The sequence below is a fragment of the Caretta caretta genome, chromosome 4 (genome assembly GCF_965140235.1).
Source record: "Caretta caretta isolate rCarCar2 chromosome 4, rCarCar1.hap1, whole genome shotgun sequence".
NCBI lineage: Eukaryota > Metazoa > Chordata > Testudines > Cheloniidae > Caretta > Caretta caretta.
This window is the reverse complement of record NC_134209.1, coordinates 72,872,240-72,891,537: the sequence shown is the minus strand read 5'-3', so window position 1 is coordinate 72,891,537 and position 19,298 is coordinate 72,872,240. Positions and strand designations below refer to the sequence as shown.

General features: G+C 39.9%; 1 protein-coding gene and 1 long non-coding RNA gene across 7 annotated transcripts in view; one reads left to right on the top strand and one right to left on the bottom strand.

Annotated features, from left to right (window-relative positions):
* GLRB (glycine receptor beta) overlaps positions 1–7,566 on the bottom strand; it is a 72,178-nt gene extending 64,612 nt beyond the window's left edge. For 3 of the 6 annotated variants that reach the window (XR_012668112.1, XM_048847509.2, XM_075127764.1), the window contains exons 1-2: positions 7,412–7,565; positions 5,199–5,353 (exon numbers count right to left, since the gene is read on the bottom strand). Coding sequence is in view for 4 of the 6 variants with exons in the window: in XM_048847509.2 (XP_048703466.1) it covers positions 5,199–5,320 (122 nt within the window). In the remaining 2 variants the exon portion in view is untranslated. Of the gene's footprint in view, positions 1–5,198; positions 5,354–7,084; positions 7,266–7,411 lie in introns of those variants that run through there. The other 3 variants (XM_075127765.1, XM_048847508.2, XM_048847505.1) reach the window with 3 other exon arrangements.
* Positions 1–19,298, top strand: part of LOC142071898 (uncharacterized) — a 124,712-nt gene that overhangs the window by 85,387 nt on the left and 20,027 nt on the right. The gene's annotated exons all lie outside the window — the stretch shown is intronic.

Below are 19,298 nucleotides of genomic sequence, written 5' to 3'. Positions count from 1 at the left end.
AAGTATGGAATAAGAGACGAGGAGCACTTTTCAAGAAACCTGCTATGCTCGTTTGGGACATGTTCAGGGCACACAAGACAGATGAGGTGAAAAATGTGGCCAAAAATATGAAAACTACTTTGGTTGTAATACCTGGAGGCTTAACTTCAGTTCTACAACCGCTTGATGTCTGCCTGAACAAACCCTTTAAAGACAGGCTACACAAAATGTGGTCTGAATGGATGTGCTCAGGCATGGGGAAGTTGACAAAAGGTGGGAATCTTATAAAGCCTGAAATCAAGCTGGTCGCCCAGTGGATCAAGGACGCATGGGTGTCCATTCCCTCGGAAATGACAGAAAAATCATTTAGGAAATGCTGTATCAGCAATGCACTCAACAGGTCAGAGGAGGATGCCATATTTGATGATGACAAAACAGAGGCTGATGATGAGAAGGAATCTGAGTCTGAAGACGACACTGCTGACATCTACGATGACAGTGCAGGTGCAGCTGTGATTGAAGCCGAGTTTAATGAACTGTTTGGTGAATCAGAGACTGATTCAGACTTTGAAGGATTTTAAGACTTTTTAAAGTCTCATATTGTTCTAAGTTACTTGTTTTAAATATCCATTTACTGATTTTAAATATTGACTGTAATTTTGAAGGTGAATACATATTTGTTTAGTTATTATTATAACAACAACAAGTTTTTCATTAGATAACATTAAAATAATTCTAGCAAAACTTTGAGTGTTTCTTGTGACGCCAGCTTTTAAAATATAGCAGGGGTTGAAAAACTTTGGCTCCCAGCCCATAAAGGTAAGCCACTGGCGGTTGGGGGCGTTTTGTTTACTTGGAGCCTCTGTAGGCACAGAGCCCCTCAGCTCCCAGTGGCCGCGGTTTGCCGTTCCCAGCCAATGGGAGCTGCAGGAAGTGGCGCCACTTCCCACAGTTCCCATTGGCTGGGAACGGCAAACTATGGCCACTGGGAGCTGAGGGGCGCCATGCCTGTGAACGCTCCAGGTAAACAAAACATCCAGGCCCGCTAGCGGCTTACCCTAACGGGCCAGAAGCCAAAGTTTGCCAACCCCTGAAATATAGGGTTGGCTTATGAAAGGGTCGGCTTATGAAAGGGTCATACAGTTTTTGCTATTTTTACCTATCCATCTTGGGGGGTCGGCTTATAAACAAACGGGCTAAGGAACGAGTATATACGGTAGGTCAAATTAGTGCCTTAATCAACAGCACAGTGTCCCTTTACGATTTTTACTACTTAGAAACCATTGTCAGTTCAGTGTTCCTCTCTTTGAAATCTTTCCAACACCCAAGGTCTTTACAAAGCTTTCAGTGGCAATCACAGATTCACTTCACAAATCCATTCATCGTGTTTTCTATACCTGAACTACTGGTTAATTGCAGCAGACACACCACAAGCATGCAGTCACCTCCACTTAGTGAACAATGGAGACAATGGGATTTATGTAGTTCCTTGAGCAAGAGTTTATGTCAAATCATTTCACAAACACATTCCCCATCTGTGGAATTCTTTGCAGGTTTATACAGCAGAGCTCCCTATTATGGCCTTTTAATTCCAATATATCAATTTGTTCTTTAAATCAGAAAATATTCAAGGGTCAGACACTACAGCAGCCTTATTCTACTATAATCATTATAGGTTTATACATAAGCATTAAATCTCAAGAAGGATAACCTGTTAAGTGTCAATTTAATGAAACAAGAGACTGCACTGTTTCAAAAAACAACTGGTAAACTGGTTCAGATCCAAACAGACTATACACATCCAAACACATCATACTACTCACCAATTGTGTAATCAAATAAAACACACAGAAAAAAAGGAATCATAAATAATCATGACAAGAGTTTGTCTTAGATAGAAACTAGAATTTTCTTGTTTGCAAAACAAGTTAGTTTCCAGTAAATATTTGTAAATAATAAAATGAATTTAATGCAACCTTTTTCCTCTGCACCCCCCATCTGGCAGTTTCATGCTGACACTAGTCAATTTCACAAGGGACAGTAGTGTTTGGCTGACAGCTACTACACTGGGAATGGTGCAGGTAAATGGGGAAAATACTAACATATTTGCCTGTATAGTACAGAGAAACCTGGTGTTAAAGTTTAAAGACGACCCTCATTAATAGTCCATTTTACAGTGTTAAATTACCTGTACTAAATTACCATCTCTCCAATCAAAGTAACCAAATATTTGTCCCAGATGTAGTATACATTTTTCCTAGGAGAATAGCTGAATGACTTAGGACTGTGATTTACATAGTTCATTGTTCATAGTTCACAGTAGATCAGTGGTTCCCAAATTGTGGGTCCGGACCCCAAAGTGGGTCGTGACCCATTTTAATGGGGTCGCCAGGGCTGGCGTTAGATTTGCTGGGGCCCAGGACTGCAGCCCAACCCCTACTCCCCAGGGCCGAAGCCCAAGGGCTTCAGCACAGGGCAGCGGAGCTCGAGCCCCCTCCCGCCCAAGGTCATGTAGTAATTTTTGTTGTCAGAAGGGGGTCATGGTGCAATGGAGTTTGAGAACCCCTGCAGTAGATCATTATAATAAGCTATAATTTTTTTCCTTCACTAATGGCTAGGGCTAATGGAAGACAGATGAACATTTTGACTTTATATATTTAAGCATATTTTCACTAGGAATTTGTATTTTAAATATTAAATTATATTAGTTTAATAAAGAATGCAATAATATTTCACATCAAATAAATTTAATCTTTTATGGGATTCCCTTTCGCTTTTCAAGCAACATTCTCATCCAGCTTTATGAAAAGATCACTCCTTTGAGATTATTTTAGTCAGCCCTTAAGAGGTTACTTATTTAAATTTATTGGCGGGAAGAAGCAATATTCCCTGAATTTTTCCAGGTAAAAAGTATTAAGAACAAAAAGACTTAACTATGTCATCAGCAAAAAGCAAACAAACAACAAAACAGAAAAACCCCAAACAAACAAAACACAACTCTACAATATACAAGGTCATCAACTAAAGAAATATCCAATCTGTATCATGCAGTTTAAGGGACATTATGGGAAACAGGGAGTGTGTAACTTTTATAGGATTATGTGGGTCTATAGACCTGCACAGACATTTTGCAGAGCTCACAATCTAAATTCTCTCAGGTTTGGCAAACTCACACAGACTATGTATTTTTTAGGATTTTGGAATCAACTGGCAGAAACTGGTATGTTCATAGCTGAGTCATCATCTTTTCTTATCAGGACAAGAGCAAATAGAATATGAGAATATTTCTGCACAGATTCAGAGCAAGATATCATTCTACCTCAATTCTAAATATTATTTTCACCACCCATTGACATTAGAGGTGTTCTCGATGTCTTCTAACTAGTCCAACAGGAACTCCTCCACTGTTATAACATTAGGATCCCATTGGCTGTGAGTCTCTGAATTTAAGATATGCCAAATATGGGTACTTTGTTTATTTTTAGAAAATCTGATTGGGCCTACCTTTATGTTAATAACCTGAAGCCTGAGCTTCCACCTCTATAAAATAAGAATAATGATACTGACTTCCTTTTTAATGTTCGTTGAGATCTACTGATGAAACACGTTATATAAAAGTTAGGTATTATTATCAGCCTCAGGTTTTCCTTAAACAACCTCTCTACAATGACGTAAAAACATTTTATCAAAGGATTCTAAATACTGTAATAAATTCTTAAATCAAATCAATGAGGCATACTGTTCATCTGACAATTGTTCAAAGAAAAAGGCAGACGAACAAAAAGTTAAATCTACCTGTAACATTTCAGGAGATCCCTGGTCATATTTGACACTAACAACTCAGGAGTTCCAAATCCAACTGACCAGCACCCAATTCTTTGGAACCCAATCAAAATAACAAAATAAATAAATAAATCCTTCCATAGATTGATGTTTCTGATCCTATACCAAATAAACAAACAATTACTATAGCCATTGTTCAAAATGAGAGTTCAAAAAGGGTATATACAACCAGTGTTTGTGTCTGGCATTTAAAAGAAAAACAATAATGGCTTTTCCAGTTAATATTTCCTTTCTCTTTCCCCAGGAAGATATGTCCCCTAATTCCTGCCTCTTTCTTATAGTGCATTAAGCAATGACACTGGTTAAAAAGTCTACATTTAGCACAGAAGAACACAAAGTGACAGCAATATCTCAGATATCCCTGTGTAGTAACTGTGTAAAATACTGATTTTTAAACTGGTGACTCTGGTAGCTCAAGCATGGCCTCTAGCCTCACCATTTAACTCTGGCAATCTCTGCATTTACAGCATGTTTTTTCTATATTTAGTGGTAACCCATTCTACCCTGTCAGTCCCTGTCTGGAGTCTTCACATCACATCATGCAAAAGATGACAAAGGGTAATTTGTCCATGAGAAAACTGTTATGCCATTCTAGAGGTTGAAATACAACTAAAGTGTTTTGAAATTAAAAATAGGGAGTCTTTGCACAATTAAATCATCTTAGGTTTTCACTAAGGGTTTACTGTATATGCTCTCTGCTACTGATCTCTTTATAGTCAACTGGGCAATTAATAACTTTCAAGTTCTATATTTCATCAGTAGAACTGTTCGAAAAAGGCATGTGTCAGTTCATCTAATACAGCAACCATCAATGGTATTTACTTTAATATAAAATAAATATTTACATCTTATCCATGGAGAGATGTTAAAGACACTCGTTGCATTACCAATACATTACGAACGTGAACAGCTGCATTACTTTTTGGCTGGAACAAAACCTACATATCCAGGAAATGGATTTTAATACCACATTTGAAACCCTCTTTATTAATAGTATATTTTTGATCTGATGCTAGACAACACACAATTATAAGTCTGTTCTATTATTTCTGCAAAAATCTGAGGGTATTGGACTGAAATCACAACTTTCTAAATCACAATTAAAAACAAAGTCATTTTGCCATCAGATTTTTTTCATGACACTTGAAATGAAACCCAAAGGAGTCTACGGCAGAAAACGAATGCTTTAAGACATTATACTGACCAAAAGCCCTTGCTCTCCTTCCCACCCACAAAAAAATTATTAAACAACTATATTCTTTCAATAGGAAAAATCAGGCTCCACTTTATAATTGTATGCAATCTCTTCAGATAAAAGGAAGATAATATCCATCAGTCTTGTCACACAAAAAGTATAAAAGAGATAAGGAACATACGATGGGCAGAGATATTGCTTCTTTTTCCCCTTTCCTTTCTTTGAAGATTTCTCTTTGGAATAGGCTTCTTCAACCCATAAAGACAACAAAACAAAAAAGAGAATTTCCAGTAAGAACTTCATCTTGAGGGCATAAGTCTCAGAAGTACAGCTGATCTATGGTAGATAAGAAAAAAGGGCTATATTAGTGGGGTTAATTATGGAAAATGGGACTATCTACATATAGGAAGTAAACAAATATATTTCATTCACACACAAGGATCACAGAAAACTCAGCTCAACAAATTAGCTCAAGAGAGAGGTGCTCCTAGGCTACAAATGAGATATAGTGTTTGTTTTAAGTATCCTCCCAATATTTACGTACATGGATAGACTGTATGATAGTTAGGAGATACACAATAAATTGATATAAACATATTTTTGTTGCTGTGTTTTGGAGGAATACATTTAAACTCTCTAAAGGAAGCCCTAACTCAAGAGGCCTGTGAATTCTCACCTGACATGGGTAGACTTCCCCCTCTAAAAACCCACCATATTCACCCAGAGATATTTATATGCCAGAGCATGCTCCACAGTATGCCAAGTATTGAGATCATAAGAATTTCATATTTCATTTTAAACCACTGTGTTCAACAAATTTACCATTAATAGACAAGACACAAAGTTAGGGACTCATACTGTAACCTTAATGCACCCAAGTAGTCCCATTAATCTAAATTTTAAGCGTGAATAAAAATTGCACGTGTAGGCTCTTACATGGGATTGTATATTTGAATAGCTTTCAAATACAATACATTAGACAACAAAGAATATACCACACGTATTACAGAAATTACAGATATAATGAACATGGTAATTATCAAGGGTGACCAATAACCTACAGAATACTATGCTTTCCTCTGCATTTTGTGTCCTAACTACCACAAGTAGCTTTTCCATCCTTTTCTCCCTAGAGCAACAGAAGCACTTTATAGATTTTTTTTCTTTTTTAGAAACAGTAGTTGCATCTCTCTCTCCCTTGGAAGCAGCAGGATATTTATATTCCTTTTAACATCAGCAACAGAAGGAGCTTCTTGTCCACCCTCCAAAAGCAACAACAGAAGGGGCTTCTTATGCCCTAAGCAAACAGCAGCAGGGGCTCCTTGCCAAATTACAAGATATGGGACTCTCCATCTCCTTCCCAAGCAACAGCTGCAGAGCTCTGATACCTCTGCAGCTGCAGGAGCAGTCTCTTGACTCTCAGCCCCAGCAGCAGCAGGAGGATGAGGGATAGCTTACTACCATCACTCATACACAGCATCCAGGGACTTCCTGTCCTCTCTCCCAGTTAGAAAACTGTCCTCCCCTCAAAGAAAGCAGCATTAAAACACGATAGTAATAATAAATAATAATCATTTATATAGGATCTTTCATTGGAGGCTCCTGAAGAGCTTTACAAAATGCACATAAAAGGATCCTTACATGCTAACTATGGCATCGAGTCCCAGTAAACTACCTCCCTCCCCACCCCACACCATTCTCCAATCACAGCAACAGTGACTCTCTACTCCTCCCCCAGCCAAGCAGAGCAACAGGGGGTTCCCCATGGCCTCCTTCTCCAACCACAGGAAGCTCTCTGGGGCTGGGGCTCCCTTCAGCTGTGGGTCTTGTACATAGGTGCTGGAACTAGGGATGGGGGGGGGGAGTACCCCGTGGCTTGAAGTGGTTTCCATTATATCCAGGGTTTAGTTTGATTCATTGGCTCTCAGCACCCTCACTGTACAAATTGTTCCAGCGCCCCTGGTCTCGTACACTGCTAGCGGCAGGTTATTTGCACTGAACTCATCACCAACCCAGCGACAACAGGGGCTCCCCGGGCCCTCCATTCTCCAGCAGCAGCCACCCCACCTGCAACAGCAGCGCGAGCGACGCCCCGCCGGCCTCTGCCAGGCCAGCCCTGGGGCTCCCTGTCCTCCGCCTCCCGCGCGCAGCATCCCCGTCTCCCTGCTCCCCACGGCCGCGAGCAGCGGCGTCTCCACCAGCTGCCCAGTGCCGGCCGAGGGACTGAAGGCGCTTCGCGAGGAGACAAGCGCGCCCAGTGCCCAGGGGCCCCAGAGACAGGGACTCACTGGGCCAACGGGGATGATGGAGCATCTCCTCCACCGCCCCCCGCGCCCGGGCCAACGTAGCACGCACGCAGCCCCACGGCCCACCCTGCCAACACCCGGTACATACCACAGGGCGCCCCCCACCGCCGGAGCGCAGGACGCCGCAGCCCCCGATTCCCCCCACCCCTTTCCTAGAGCCGGAGGGGGCTCGGGAACCAGCAGCGCGCCATGGCAGAGCCGCGACGGACCGAGCACCTCCTCCAGCAGCCGTGGCAAAATGAACCCTGCCTCTAAATGCGCCCTGTCCCCTACTGAGCATGTGCAAAATGCTCACCCCCCCCCTCCCCACTTCACCCCCGTGAGCATGTGCACAGCGCCTATGTGCCCTGGAGAAGTGGAGCCCTTTGCCCTCAGTTTCCCCGAGTGCTCGTTTCCCCTAGGGAATGCGGGGCGGGAGCGGTATAGTTAGGAGCGGAGAGGGAAGGGGATAAGGACGCATATTTGCTCTTTCCTGTGAGCATCACCGCTAGAATTCCGGCAGGGGGGAAAAAAGTTAAACTGGGACAGTGGCATCAGGGGGTAAAACGCGAGGCTCGCTCTTCCCCCCACCCCAACCAGATCCCCTGCTCTTGCGGGCATCCCTGAGTGCTCAGATATAGAGGAGAGTGGACACCCACTGTGAGACATGAGGGCTACAGGAGAGCAGAATTCCCAGCAGAAGTCAGGTAGTGGGGTGAAACACTGGTTCGGGATATGGGGGTGGGAGTAAGTATCCAAGGGGATTCCAAAGTAAACGGAAAAGGGCAATTAACAGGCACTGGAAATAGAAACTACACAAAAGTAGAGAAAATGGAATAGGAATGGACAGTAAATACCATTTTAAAAATAGGGGGAAAGGGGGAAGTGATATAGTTTAAAAATAGAAAAACATGGAGAGGGATAAAAAGAAAAATTAAAATAGGCAAGAGCAGTAATATAGTACAATTTTAGTAAATAAATAAGGAGAAATAATCTTGAACTACAAGATATATGTCACCACCCTACTCATTCTGCTGGCATGTTTGCCCATTCTTTTTGTCATTTTTTGTTTTAGATTATGTGAACAAATCACAGAGACTATATCCTCCTATGTGTTTGTAAAGTGCCTAGCACAGATGGTTCCAGTTCCAGTTGGGACACTACCATAATGCAGATAAAAATTATAATGATAAATTCTTGTTGGAGGAGCTTTGGGCATTAGACAGCATGACAGAGCATATCATTTAAACTGGTATAATTCCCCTGAAAAAAAGCAAGGATTTCTGTTTCAAAGATCATTGTAATTTTGCACCTCTTGCAGATACTGTAACTTTTATTTTATAAAATCTTTTCTAATTATTACATAAATTAGTTGTATTATAAATCAAGAGTGAATAGAAAGGGACATCATTTATAATAAAAAAAGGAAGGCCCCAATCCTGCTGAAATATACACACACACACACACACACCACTTTAACCATATAAGTAGTTCCAATGAAGTGTATAAATACTTGCAAAATCAGGGCATTAAGGCCAAATTATGGAAACACATACAGGAGTAAGTTTAGTCATCTAAGTAGACTCAGCATAGAACAAGTCCACTCGTCCATTAGCATCATGGTCCTTAGCAGGGCACCTTTCCACTACCATTCCTGGTTGCAGGGCATATTCTCAATATTATGTAATATTCCTCAAAGTGTGCCCATCCTCAACTCTTCATCCATGGTTTACAGAATGACATATTCTGAGGATTGCCTCATGCCACTCAGAATGTTCCTTGCAAGGGACCATGGATGCTAGTGGAAGGGCAAGCACATTCTGCTGAGCATATGCTTTAGAATGTGTCTTGCTATAAGAGATGAGAATGTATTGATGGGCACATTCTGAGGGGTGTCATATCCCTCAGACATGCTGTGCTATGAGGCATGGGTGCTAGTGGAGGGTGAGCACATTCAAAAGGGTATTCCACACACACCAGAATGTGCCCTGTGGTAATGGAAGTGAGTGTGGGTACGCTCTGGTGATTTTTCCTTTGCTGCTATATATCAAATGCTTGCGGTACTTTCTAATATTTGCTCTGTGCCCATCAGAATTTTACCAACATCTCCACAACCTCATTCAGCAACACATGTCAAAACTCAAATGAATTAGTCTTTGCATGTGTCTCCTTGACATGCAGCCCTGCCAGCACAGGGAAGAAAAGAAAACACAACAAAGTGGTTCAAATCAGATCAATTTTATCTTCAAAACACCACAAATTCTTCTCACAATGGAAAGAAACAACTTGGATAAGTCAGTCTATTCAACCAGAACCAATGTGCTGTTTAAGATTGTAGATGTTACAGAGTAGGCAAAGAAATTTTTGTTTCAGTGAGAATACAAGAATTCAAAACAATCTGTAGGACTCAAGTCAGTTCTACATATAATATTATAAATTTAATTTAAAAATTGTACATAAGGAAATCCAATAGATTTATTTTTAAATTCAGGGTAAGGTTAGCACAAAAGGTATCTATTTTCCTTCTCACTTAGGTGCTGTAAGTCTGCACGATTTCTTCCCTGTCTAAACAATCATACAAACTATCATACCTGAAGTATATTTTGTTAACATGGTGAATGATCAGACTTATTATAAGACCTACAATTCTATTTGCTTAAATTATGGAATCTGTCTTAGACACCTAGCAGGATCATTCTCATCTAAAACTACTGTACCAAAATAAATGTTGATAGATCTAAGTACATGACTCATTCTTCCATGACCATAACTCTATTCGACCAAGCCCCACTAGTCACACATGCCTAATAGGTCTTTCAGCCTTGAACCCTATAAGATGGTTACATAATACAGCTGGTCAGACTTTTTTTAATTAAAAAACATTTTAGATAAAAAACGGACAAAAAAGGTAGCAAATATCAGCTGAATATTTTGTTTGTTCTTTATAAAACATGTCCCCTCCAAATTTTATGGAGTTTTGAGGAACTACATGCAAACTGCAGATTTGCTCATGTATGCAAATTAAATTAGGGGTGATGAATGTAATTAATGTATAAACATTTGTAAAACTCCAGACACAGTGCTGCTGAATGGTATTATGGTATTTGTGCTCCACTGTTCACTGACACTTGAGGAAGTACAAAAGATCATCCAAAATTTACAGACTGGACATGCTGGCATTCCACCTGAGCCACTCAAAGGTGCCTCTGAACCAGTGAGCATCAGCCTATATCAACTGTTCTTAAAAGTGTGGGCATCAGGCAAAATAGCAGAAGAATGGAAAGACAGCATCTCTGTAAAAGAACAAGGGATCTCATACAAAGTGTGGCAACTACAGGCCGATCTCCTTGATATTGGTTCCTTGAAAAGTCTTCATTCACATTCTCCTTGGTAGGATGCAGTCCCTCGTTAACAGACATCATCCTCCACAGCAATTATATTTAACTGTTGGGCAGCTGACAATGAACGCTGTCCTTATCCTCCAGCTTCTAGCAGAGCTGCACTGAGAATTTAACCGCCTGCTTCACAAGGCATATAATCAACATGAAACAGCTTTTTGTTTTCAGTCAACAGGTCAGCTATTTGGCTAGTACTTAAAGGAATTGGTGTTCCAGACGTTCTGCTAAACTTGGTGCATGATCTTCACACTGGTCCTGGTGCAAGGGTGTGCATTGATTCATGGCTTTCATAGCATTTCTACACAACCTCAGGTGTGTGGCAGACATGCATTCTTGCCCCAGCACTATTCTGTTAAGCTATCAAGTGGATATTAGGACTTAGCGTGCCACACCACAGAATCACGGTTGGTCAAGATGTGTTCACCGTCCAAGACTATGCCAATGATGCCTTGCTTGTAGAGAAGTCAGAGAATTTCAGCCTCATCCTCCAAGGCGCTGCTCACAATATGAAGTTGAAAATCATAGTCCAAAATCTCAGAGCTGGGCCAGCAGTAAACCCCAGTGAAGACAGGGTCAAGTAACAGGAAGAGCTGTGATGAGTTTATCTACCTAGGTGGTAAGCAGTGTTCAGATGTTCACCGCAAACCCAATGTTCTTCGATGAATAAGTCTCACATCCTGCATGAAATCCAGGTGTGGCTTAAGGACTTAAAAATGTGTTTGGCTGAGACAAAGCTCAGGATCTATTAAACCTGTGTACTACCTGTATTGCTCTCTGAGTCAGAAACCTGGACCCTCTTACTGGCAGACTTGGAGTGGCTAGAGACATTCCATGTACACTGTCAGCACCAAATATTGAACATAAAATGGTTTGACCAGGGGTGAGAACACTTACCGGTACAGGGTGGGGGGAGGGGGAGAGGGGACTCCAGCCCCCAGAAGGGGCAGGGCCTCGGGCGGAAGGGGCGGGGCTGGGGGGGTCAGCATCCCCCAGCCAGCCCTTCCATGCCACATGGCCCATGCTGTCCGGGGCTCCCGTGTTGATTTAAAGGGCCGGGGCTCCAGACGCTGCTGCTGCAGTAACTGGGTATGGGCCGGTGCGGGTTCTTACTAGTATGCAGTACCGGCCTATACCGACTCATTTTCACCCCTGGGTTTGACTTTGTGCGAAAGGTCATAATCTCTCACAGGTCTGGCCTTCTTTCAATCACTCATTATATTCAGAAGCAGTGTTGCCTGCTTTTTAGCCATGTTGCCAAAATGAACAAAAACACCCCAGCATACCATGGTCTCACACTCTCCCTTGACATATGAAGGGCTGAATGCCATGACCCTACCTGTGGAGATTTGGGGATTACAGGATTGAGCCAAGTGTAGGAAGTGCCCTAACAATGCTTACCGCAAAACCATCAACCATGGTCAATGTGGCTGGCGCAACTGTCTGCAGTAGACTATGCATGTTTGATGCTCCACAGTTCCATCTTCTTGGTGCTAATTAATTAAATAACTTGCATGGTTGTCAAAACTAATAGAGTGTGCTCTGGTTATAACAGACATTCATATTACTAAGAGTTTCCCTTTTTATTTGCTGGAGCTAGGACATGTGTCTTCTCAGGTGTCTTGGAGTACTTGAGGGCCCCTCAGTGATGTTTAGCTTTCTAATATAAAAGAAGGGTCCCTAGCCTCTGTTTGCCAGAAGCTGGGAATGGGCAACACGGAATGGATCACTTGATGATTACTTGTTCCACTCATTCCCTCCGAAGCACCTGGCATTGACCACTGTCAGAAGACAGGATACTGGGCTAGATGGATCATTGGTCTGACCCACTATGGCTGTTCTTATGTTCTAAGGTAATCAGACAGATGGCCTACCATGGGTTCCTCCCAGCCTTATTGGTTTTATGGTTTCAAGCTGGAAACCTCTTCAAATATTTTTATATGCGGTTTTATATTATCCCTTTCTGTTGAGTTGTCTTTGCTTGTCTCCAAATTCAGATTGTTGTTGTGCTGAAGAAAATTGATAGAATTCTTCCTTGAAGATTTTCCCTCCCAGATTTGTACTGATAAAAATCCACTGCAGCAATGTCCATTTAAAAGTTGTGAAAAGCAGAGTACAGTACGAGATCTTCCTATAAGGATCATTTAGTATGGGAAGTAGAGATGAATTAGGCTTAAATATCCATGTGTCAAAATAATTAGGTACATGTAAACATTTGTATCCAATGTGCTGTGAGGTCATTCCCAAAGAAATTTAGAATCTAAACCTGCACCTCTGTTATCACTGACTTCAATAGGAGCAAGGCCTTACAGAGGTTCTGACTTACAAATCAGTCTACGTAAATGTTTACGTTAATTGTTTCTTTCACTATATGAATAAGTACTGAATGTGTTCTTAAGAAGGTTGCCAAAGTGCAGCTTTATAAATTCCTAAAAGGATTTATTCAGCATGAGAAGCTTATTCCGGGACAAAAAATGTATTTGCTTGCCCACAACTCTTGTCTTTATGTTGGAACATTTTACTAGTGACACTGAACTGGCTTTAAACTCTGTGTATAAACATAGCATCCAGGATCAATATGATACAATTAAAAAATTAAACAGATTGTACACTACCATATTATAATGGAATTCATTGATGTAGTTAAGATTGAAAGGCAATATCCATAAAAACCATTTTTAGTTGTTCATGCTCATTTTCCACTTAAAGGAAAAAAAATTTGAAAAGTTTCAGCAAAATCCATCATGCCATTATTTGGCTAAAACCCACAAAAAAACCAAGCATAACCAAAATAAATGCATGTAATGTGTACATATGCATTCACATGCACACTTGCACAAGATAAGTAAACACCTGTCCTCATTTTCTTTCCTTAAAGTGTAAATAGAAAAGAAGAGACATGCTCTGCATCAGAAGCCAAACCCTGGCAGAAAGCATTTCATTTCCAGGAACATATAATATTAATAACCATGGGAAATACATTTTTGCTTTCAGAAATTATAAATACATAACTCTAACTGACATCAGTGGGAGTTATAAGGGCGTATATGAGTGCAGAATTGAGCCCATTGGAAAACAAAGCTCAAAAGGTTCCCCCTTGCTCGCTGTAATGCATGCATTCTGTCTAGTTACAACACCAAAGTGTCTTACCTTAACTGCTCTTTTCTGAAATGCTTCTTGATTTGTACACAGTCTGCACAGCTGTCAGCTACCTGCTAGACATATGATGCCACAGGCCCTTAGGGTGAAACTTAAAATCCACAAGATGCTCATTTTCAGTTGCCGGAACACTCTGAGGGCATTGTCAATGTATGTAGAAGGAACAGAGCCTATCTAGACCCAATGAGTGATGCCAACCAGCACTATAATGCTGAAACCCTACAGTTTATCATATGTCTGCCAGCTAAGTAATCCTAACCAAGGGAATTTTTTTCCCCAAGACAACCATTATTATGGTAGAACATTGGCACAATAGGCATGAGCTGATTTCAGTCCTTCTGGGCAACTGTGCTATAACGAATTTTAGAAAATGTTTCTTTAGCCAACCCTATCAATTCCCTTCCACAAAAAAGTGATATCACCACTAGCATAAACTCAATTTCTAGGCAAAATGTCCTTGTTTCCATTTCACAGCAACAAATAGCTGTTTTATTTGTCCCCGTTTGTGATGGTATTGGCTGCCATAGATATATAGAGCCAGCTACTATATGAGCCTCATTTATTTAGGACCAAATCCTGGGAGCTTTATCTATGTAAAGACTTTAGAATTTGGCTCTTAGACAACTTATACATGTCCTCTTCTTCAGATGTAATCTAATAAGAACCAAAAAATCAGAAACCGTCAGAAGTAACTGTTCATTGCTTCACTTTATTATGGTGACTACAGGCATAGCAACAGAACCAGCTTCATTTGATTGATTGCCAGTCATCATTTTGGCCGTGAACTTGGTTTGGAAATGAATCTATCAACCAGTTACTACGCTGTGTGTGAGAAATCTAAAGAATTCTGCATGTGGAGTAAGAAAGCTAAATTAAAAAACTACCTTCTGGATTCAAGAAAGCACTCAAGCACATGTTTAATTTTAAGTATACGCTCAAATTCTCTGTTGAATCAGGATATTTTATTATAGGTGTTTTAGTCAAAAATGAGTGCTGCCAAAACAAGACAAAAAACACACTCAGGTGAATTTTGCCCAACCAATTACAGGGGAAAGAATTTTGCCAGCTTTTTTTTTTTTTTTTAAGCATTAAAGACATTTTTCATATTTGAATTTCAAAAATATTTAGTGAATTCCATGATTTTTAATTTTGCTGTAAATATTCATGGAAATGCAGTTTGTCATGCAGGGGACTGGACTAGATGACCCCTCGAGGTCCTTTCCAGACTTCCGATTCTATGATCATTTTCCTCCTTGTCATACAGACAAGTTGGAGAAACAGCTCCTCCAAGTCTCCTCTCAGTCAGTTTTCATAATCTTTGTGAAAATGTTTTCACAAAGAAAAAAAATCACATTACAGTACATCAGTGCATTCCATCAACTTGTTAATCTACATAATCATAGCAGTAGTGTAGGTTTCCATAACTACTTTGTTTCGATGTGGCAGGAAGCCTTGCGTGCCCCCATGATTCCAAGAGTTGTGCTGGTGGGATCATAACTCCTGATAGGTCACCCATACCAGACAGGTTGTAAGGTAGGAACCAGACTTAATGCAGTCCACTGATCCTCTGGTAGGGGCTTGGGAGTGAGCTAATGACTTCTGTAAAAAACAAAGCCTGCATTCTGCAAGGTATGAAATTAATAAGCATTTATGTTATTTCACCTAACAATTTCTGCACAACATCTCATAAGGATGACCTATTTCTACGACAACCATTTCTATAATCATTGTTTCATAATCCAAATGACCTAACATTTATAATACAAACAAATCTAACAGAAAAAGTTCAAGGAGTCCTGGCAAGAGTTTGTGACATATCAAGCACATAGTTAGACAAGGAAAATAGTAAGATTAAAATTATGTATAAAGACACTAGGGATTTTAGTATTTTTTATCATTCAGCATTAAAGAACACACTGACCTTTCACTATGTGCTTAGAATAACTTTTTTTCTCGCTAATACATTTTCTTTTTCTCTTGGAATAGTGAAATGTATGTGCTAATGGATCTGACATCAAATGCTGCTAGAAAAGAGGGAGACTTATTTTTGCCCTTGAAAACAATCTGGTTATTAAAGATATGCTTTATTCTCTGCAAGACATATCAGCATTTTAGTATATTTTTGTAAAGTAATTTAGGCCCAAATGTTTAAGCACATGAGTAATCTCACTGACTTCAACAGGACTGCTAATAGAAATTATAGATGAGGGAATCATAGACCAGTTAAGCTTAATTTTGGTACCCAGAAAGATAATGGAGAAAATAATCAATCAATTTGTAAGCACCTAGAAGATAATAAGGTGATAAGTAACAGTCAGCATGGATTTGTCAAGAACAAATCATGTCAAATGAACCTTATATCCTTCTTTGATAGAGTAAAAAGCCTTGTGGGAAGCAACAGATGTGAGATATCTCAATTTTAATAAGGATTTTTATGCTGTCTCACATGACCGTCTCATAAACAAACTAGGAAATATAGCCTAGATGAACCTAGTATAAGGTGGGTGCATAACCGTTTGGAAAACCATACTCAGAGAATATTTCTGAATGGTTCATTGTCAAACTGGAAGGGTATATCAAGTGAGGTCCCACAGGGATTTGTCCTGGTTCTAGACAATATCTTCATAAATGATTTGGATAATGGCATAAAGAATATTGCTTGCAGACAATACCTAGGTTGGAGATGTTGAAAGCGCTTTGGAGGACAGGATTAGGATTCAAAATGATTTTGACAAATTGGAGAATGAATAGGATGAAATTCAATAAGGACAAATGCAAAGTATTACACCTAGGATGGACTAATTCATTGCATAAATACAAGATGGGAAATGACTGCCAAGGAAGGAGTACTGCAGAAAAGATCTGAGGGTTATAGTGGATCACAAATTAAATATAAATCAACAATGTACTACTATTGCAGAAAAAGTGAACATCATTCTGGGATGTATTATGAGAGTTGTAAGCAAGACACAGGTAATTCATCCAGTCTGCTCAGCGCTGACATGTCCAGTTCTGGGCACCATACTTCAGGAAAAATGGGGACAAATTTGAGAAAGTTCAGAGGAGAACAACAACAAAAATACTAAAGGTATAGACAACACAAACTATTAGGAAAGACTAAAAAAAAATGGGTTTGTTTAGTCTGTAGAAGAGAAGACTGAGGAAGGGACATGATAACCATCTTCAAATATTTAATAGGTTGTTATAAAGAGGAGGAGGATCAGTTGTTCTCCTTATCCACTGAGGATGGGACAAGAATTAATGGGCTGAAATTGCAACAAGAGAGATTTAGGTTAGACATTAGAAAAAACTTCCTAACTGTAAGTGTAGTTAAGCACTAGAACAAATTACCGAGGGAGGCTGTGGAATCTCAGTCATTGGAGATTTTTAAAAACAGGTTAGACAAATACCTGTCAGGAATGGTCTAAATAATACGTAGTCCTGCCTCAGTTCAGGGGATTGGACTAGATGGCAGTGAAGGTCCCTTCCAATCCTATAGTTCTATGATTCTATGAGCTTAAAATTAAATGTATGTTTAAGTGCTTTGTTGGATTAGGGCCTAGGTTTTATTTCATTGCTTATAGATTAAATACTGTTCTGCATGTAGAAGTCAAAGGGAGTTTTCTACTCTGGGCAGCTGTAGGACTGGGGCTTTGGTTTGCTTAGCCAAACCAACTGTGTGCTATATGCGGTGTAGTTGTAGCCGAGTCCACCCCAGGATATGAGAGAGACAAGGTGGGTGAGGTAATATCTTTATTGGACTAACTTCTGTTGGTGAGAGAGACAAGCTGTTGAGCCACACAGAGCTCTTCTTCAGGTCTTGGAAAGGTATTCCCAGTGTCAGAGCAAAATGCAAGGTGGAACAGATTGTTTAGCATAAGTAATTAGCACATATCATAAGGGACCATTCAAGGTATAATGGCCTGGTAACACCTCTGCAGTGATAGGACAAAAAGAGGGGGTAAGTGGGTTACAGACAGTTGTAATAAGCTATAAATCCAATGTCTCTGTTCACTCCATGATTTTTAGTATAAGTTGGTCCAATAAAAGATATTACCTCACCCAACTTGTCTCTCTAATTGTGTGCTATGTCAAAGTACAGTAGAACCTCAGTGTTCCAAACACCTTCTAGTTGTTCTTTCAAAAGTTTACAACTGAACATTGACTTAATACAGCTTTTAAAGTTGACTATACAGACAAAAAATGCTGCTTTTAACCAATTTAAATTAAATGAAACAAGCACAGAAACAGTTTCTTTACCTTGTCAATTTTTTTTTAAACTTTCCCTTTTTTTTAGTAGTTTACATTTAACACAGTACTGTACTGTATTTGCCTTTTTTTTCTTTTGTCTCTGCTGCTGCCTGATTGTGTACTTCTATTTCCAAATTAGGTATGCGCTTGACTGGTCTGTTCATAACTCTGGTGTTCGTAACTCTGAGGTTCTACTGTATCATACTTTGTTTTTCTGCAGTTTGTGCAATTGAAATAGATTTCACATGATGTACCAGTCAATTAAGTAGTTACTGAAGATTGTCAAATTAGTGCATTGTGTTTTAATACATTAGTCATGTTTAATGAAATTTCTTCGTTAGTACAGATATACGAAAATCTTGCTTACCAAAAGAGAAAATAAAGTCATATATAGCACATAAGTTTTTTCTTATTTTTATACCCTGGTGAAAATCTACAGTAAAATAATATATAATAGTCCCAATAAGACAGTACATATTCTGCAAGTGAAAAAAAAAGTGAAGGTGTTTGGTAAGACAACTATAGTATAAAGTTAAAACGGGTGCACATTATATGCAGTGCATTCAGCGGCCTATTCTCCCCTAAATGTAAGGGTAACTAACTTCCATTAACTTTAATGGTAATTGCAGATGCAGATCAAAGCAACTCAATGCATCTTTAAGTCAGTTGCTAGATGAATCACCCAGAAAATGAAAAATCTGTTCTCTTTTCCATCTCAGTGCCTGTTGCATCTAGTGAAATTAAGATAAGGTTTTTGATTCAGTTGTTTATTTTAGTAAGAGCATACAAATGAACTGATGTACTTTCCTTTAAGAACTATTTCTTATGGCCCCTTGATCTATAGCTTTGTAAAGCTCGAAGCCCTTACCATAGAATATCTTTGGCAGTATAAAAGGCTTTTTGTTTTTAACTTTTGTTTTCTTGTCTTTTGAAGCAAAGCAGCTTTAGTTAGCTGTCATTTAACTATTTTTTAAGTTAAAAGAGCAGCAATTGGGTTAATCTACTAGGTGGTAGAGGGGTTTGGTGTGTGGGAGGGGACCACAGGCTGGGGATGGGAGTTGGGATGTGGGAGGGGATGCAGTCTCTGGGTTGGGAGTGTACACTCTGGGGTGGGGCCAGAAGTGAGGGGTTTGGAGTGCAGGAGGGGGCTCTGGGGTGGGGCATAGGGTTGGGGCATAGGAGGGGATGTGG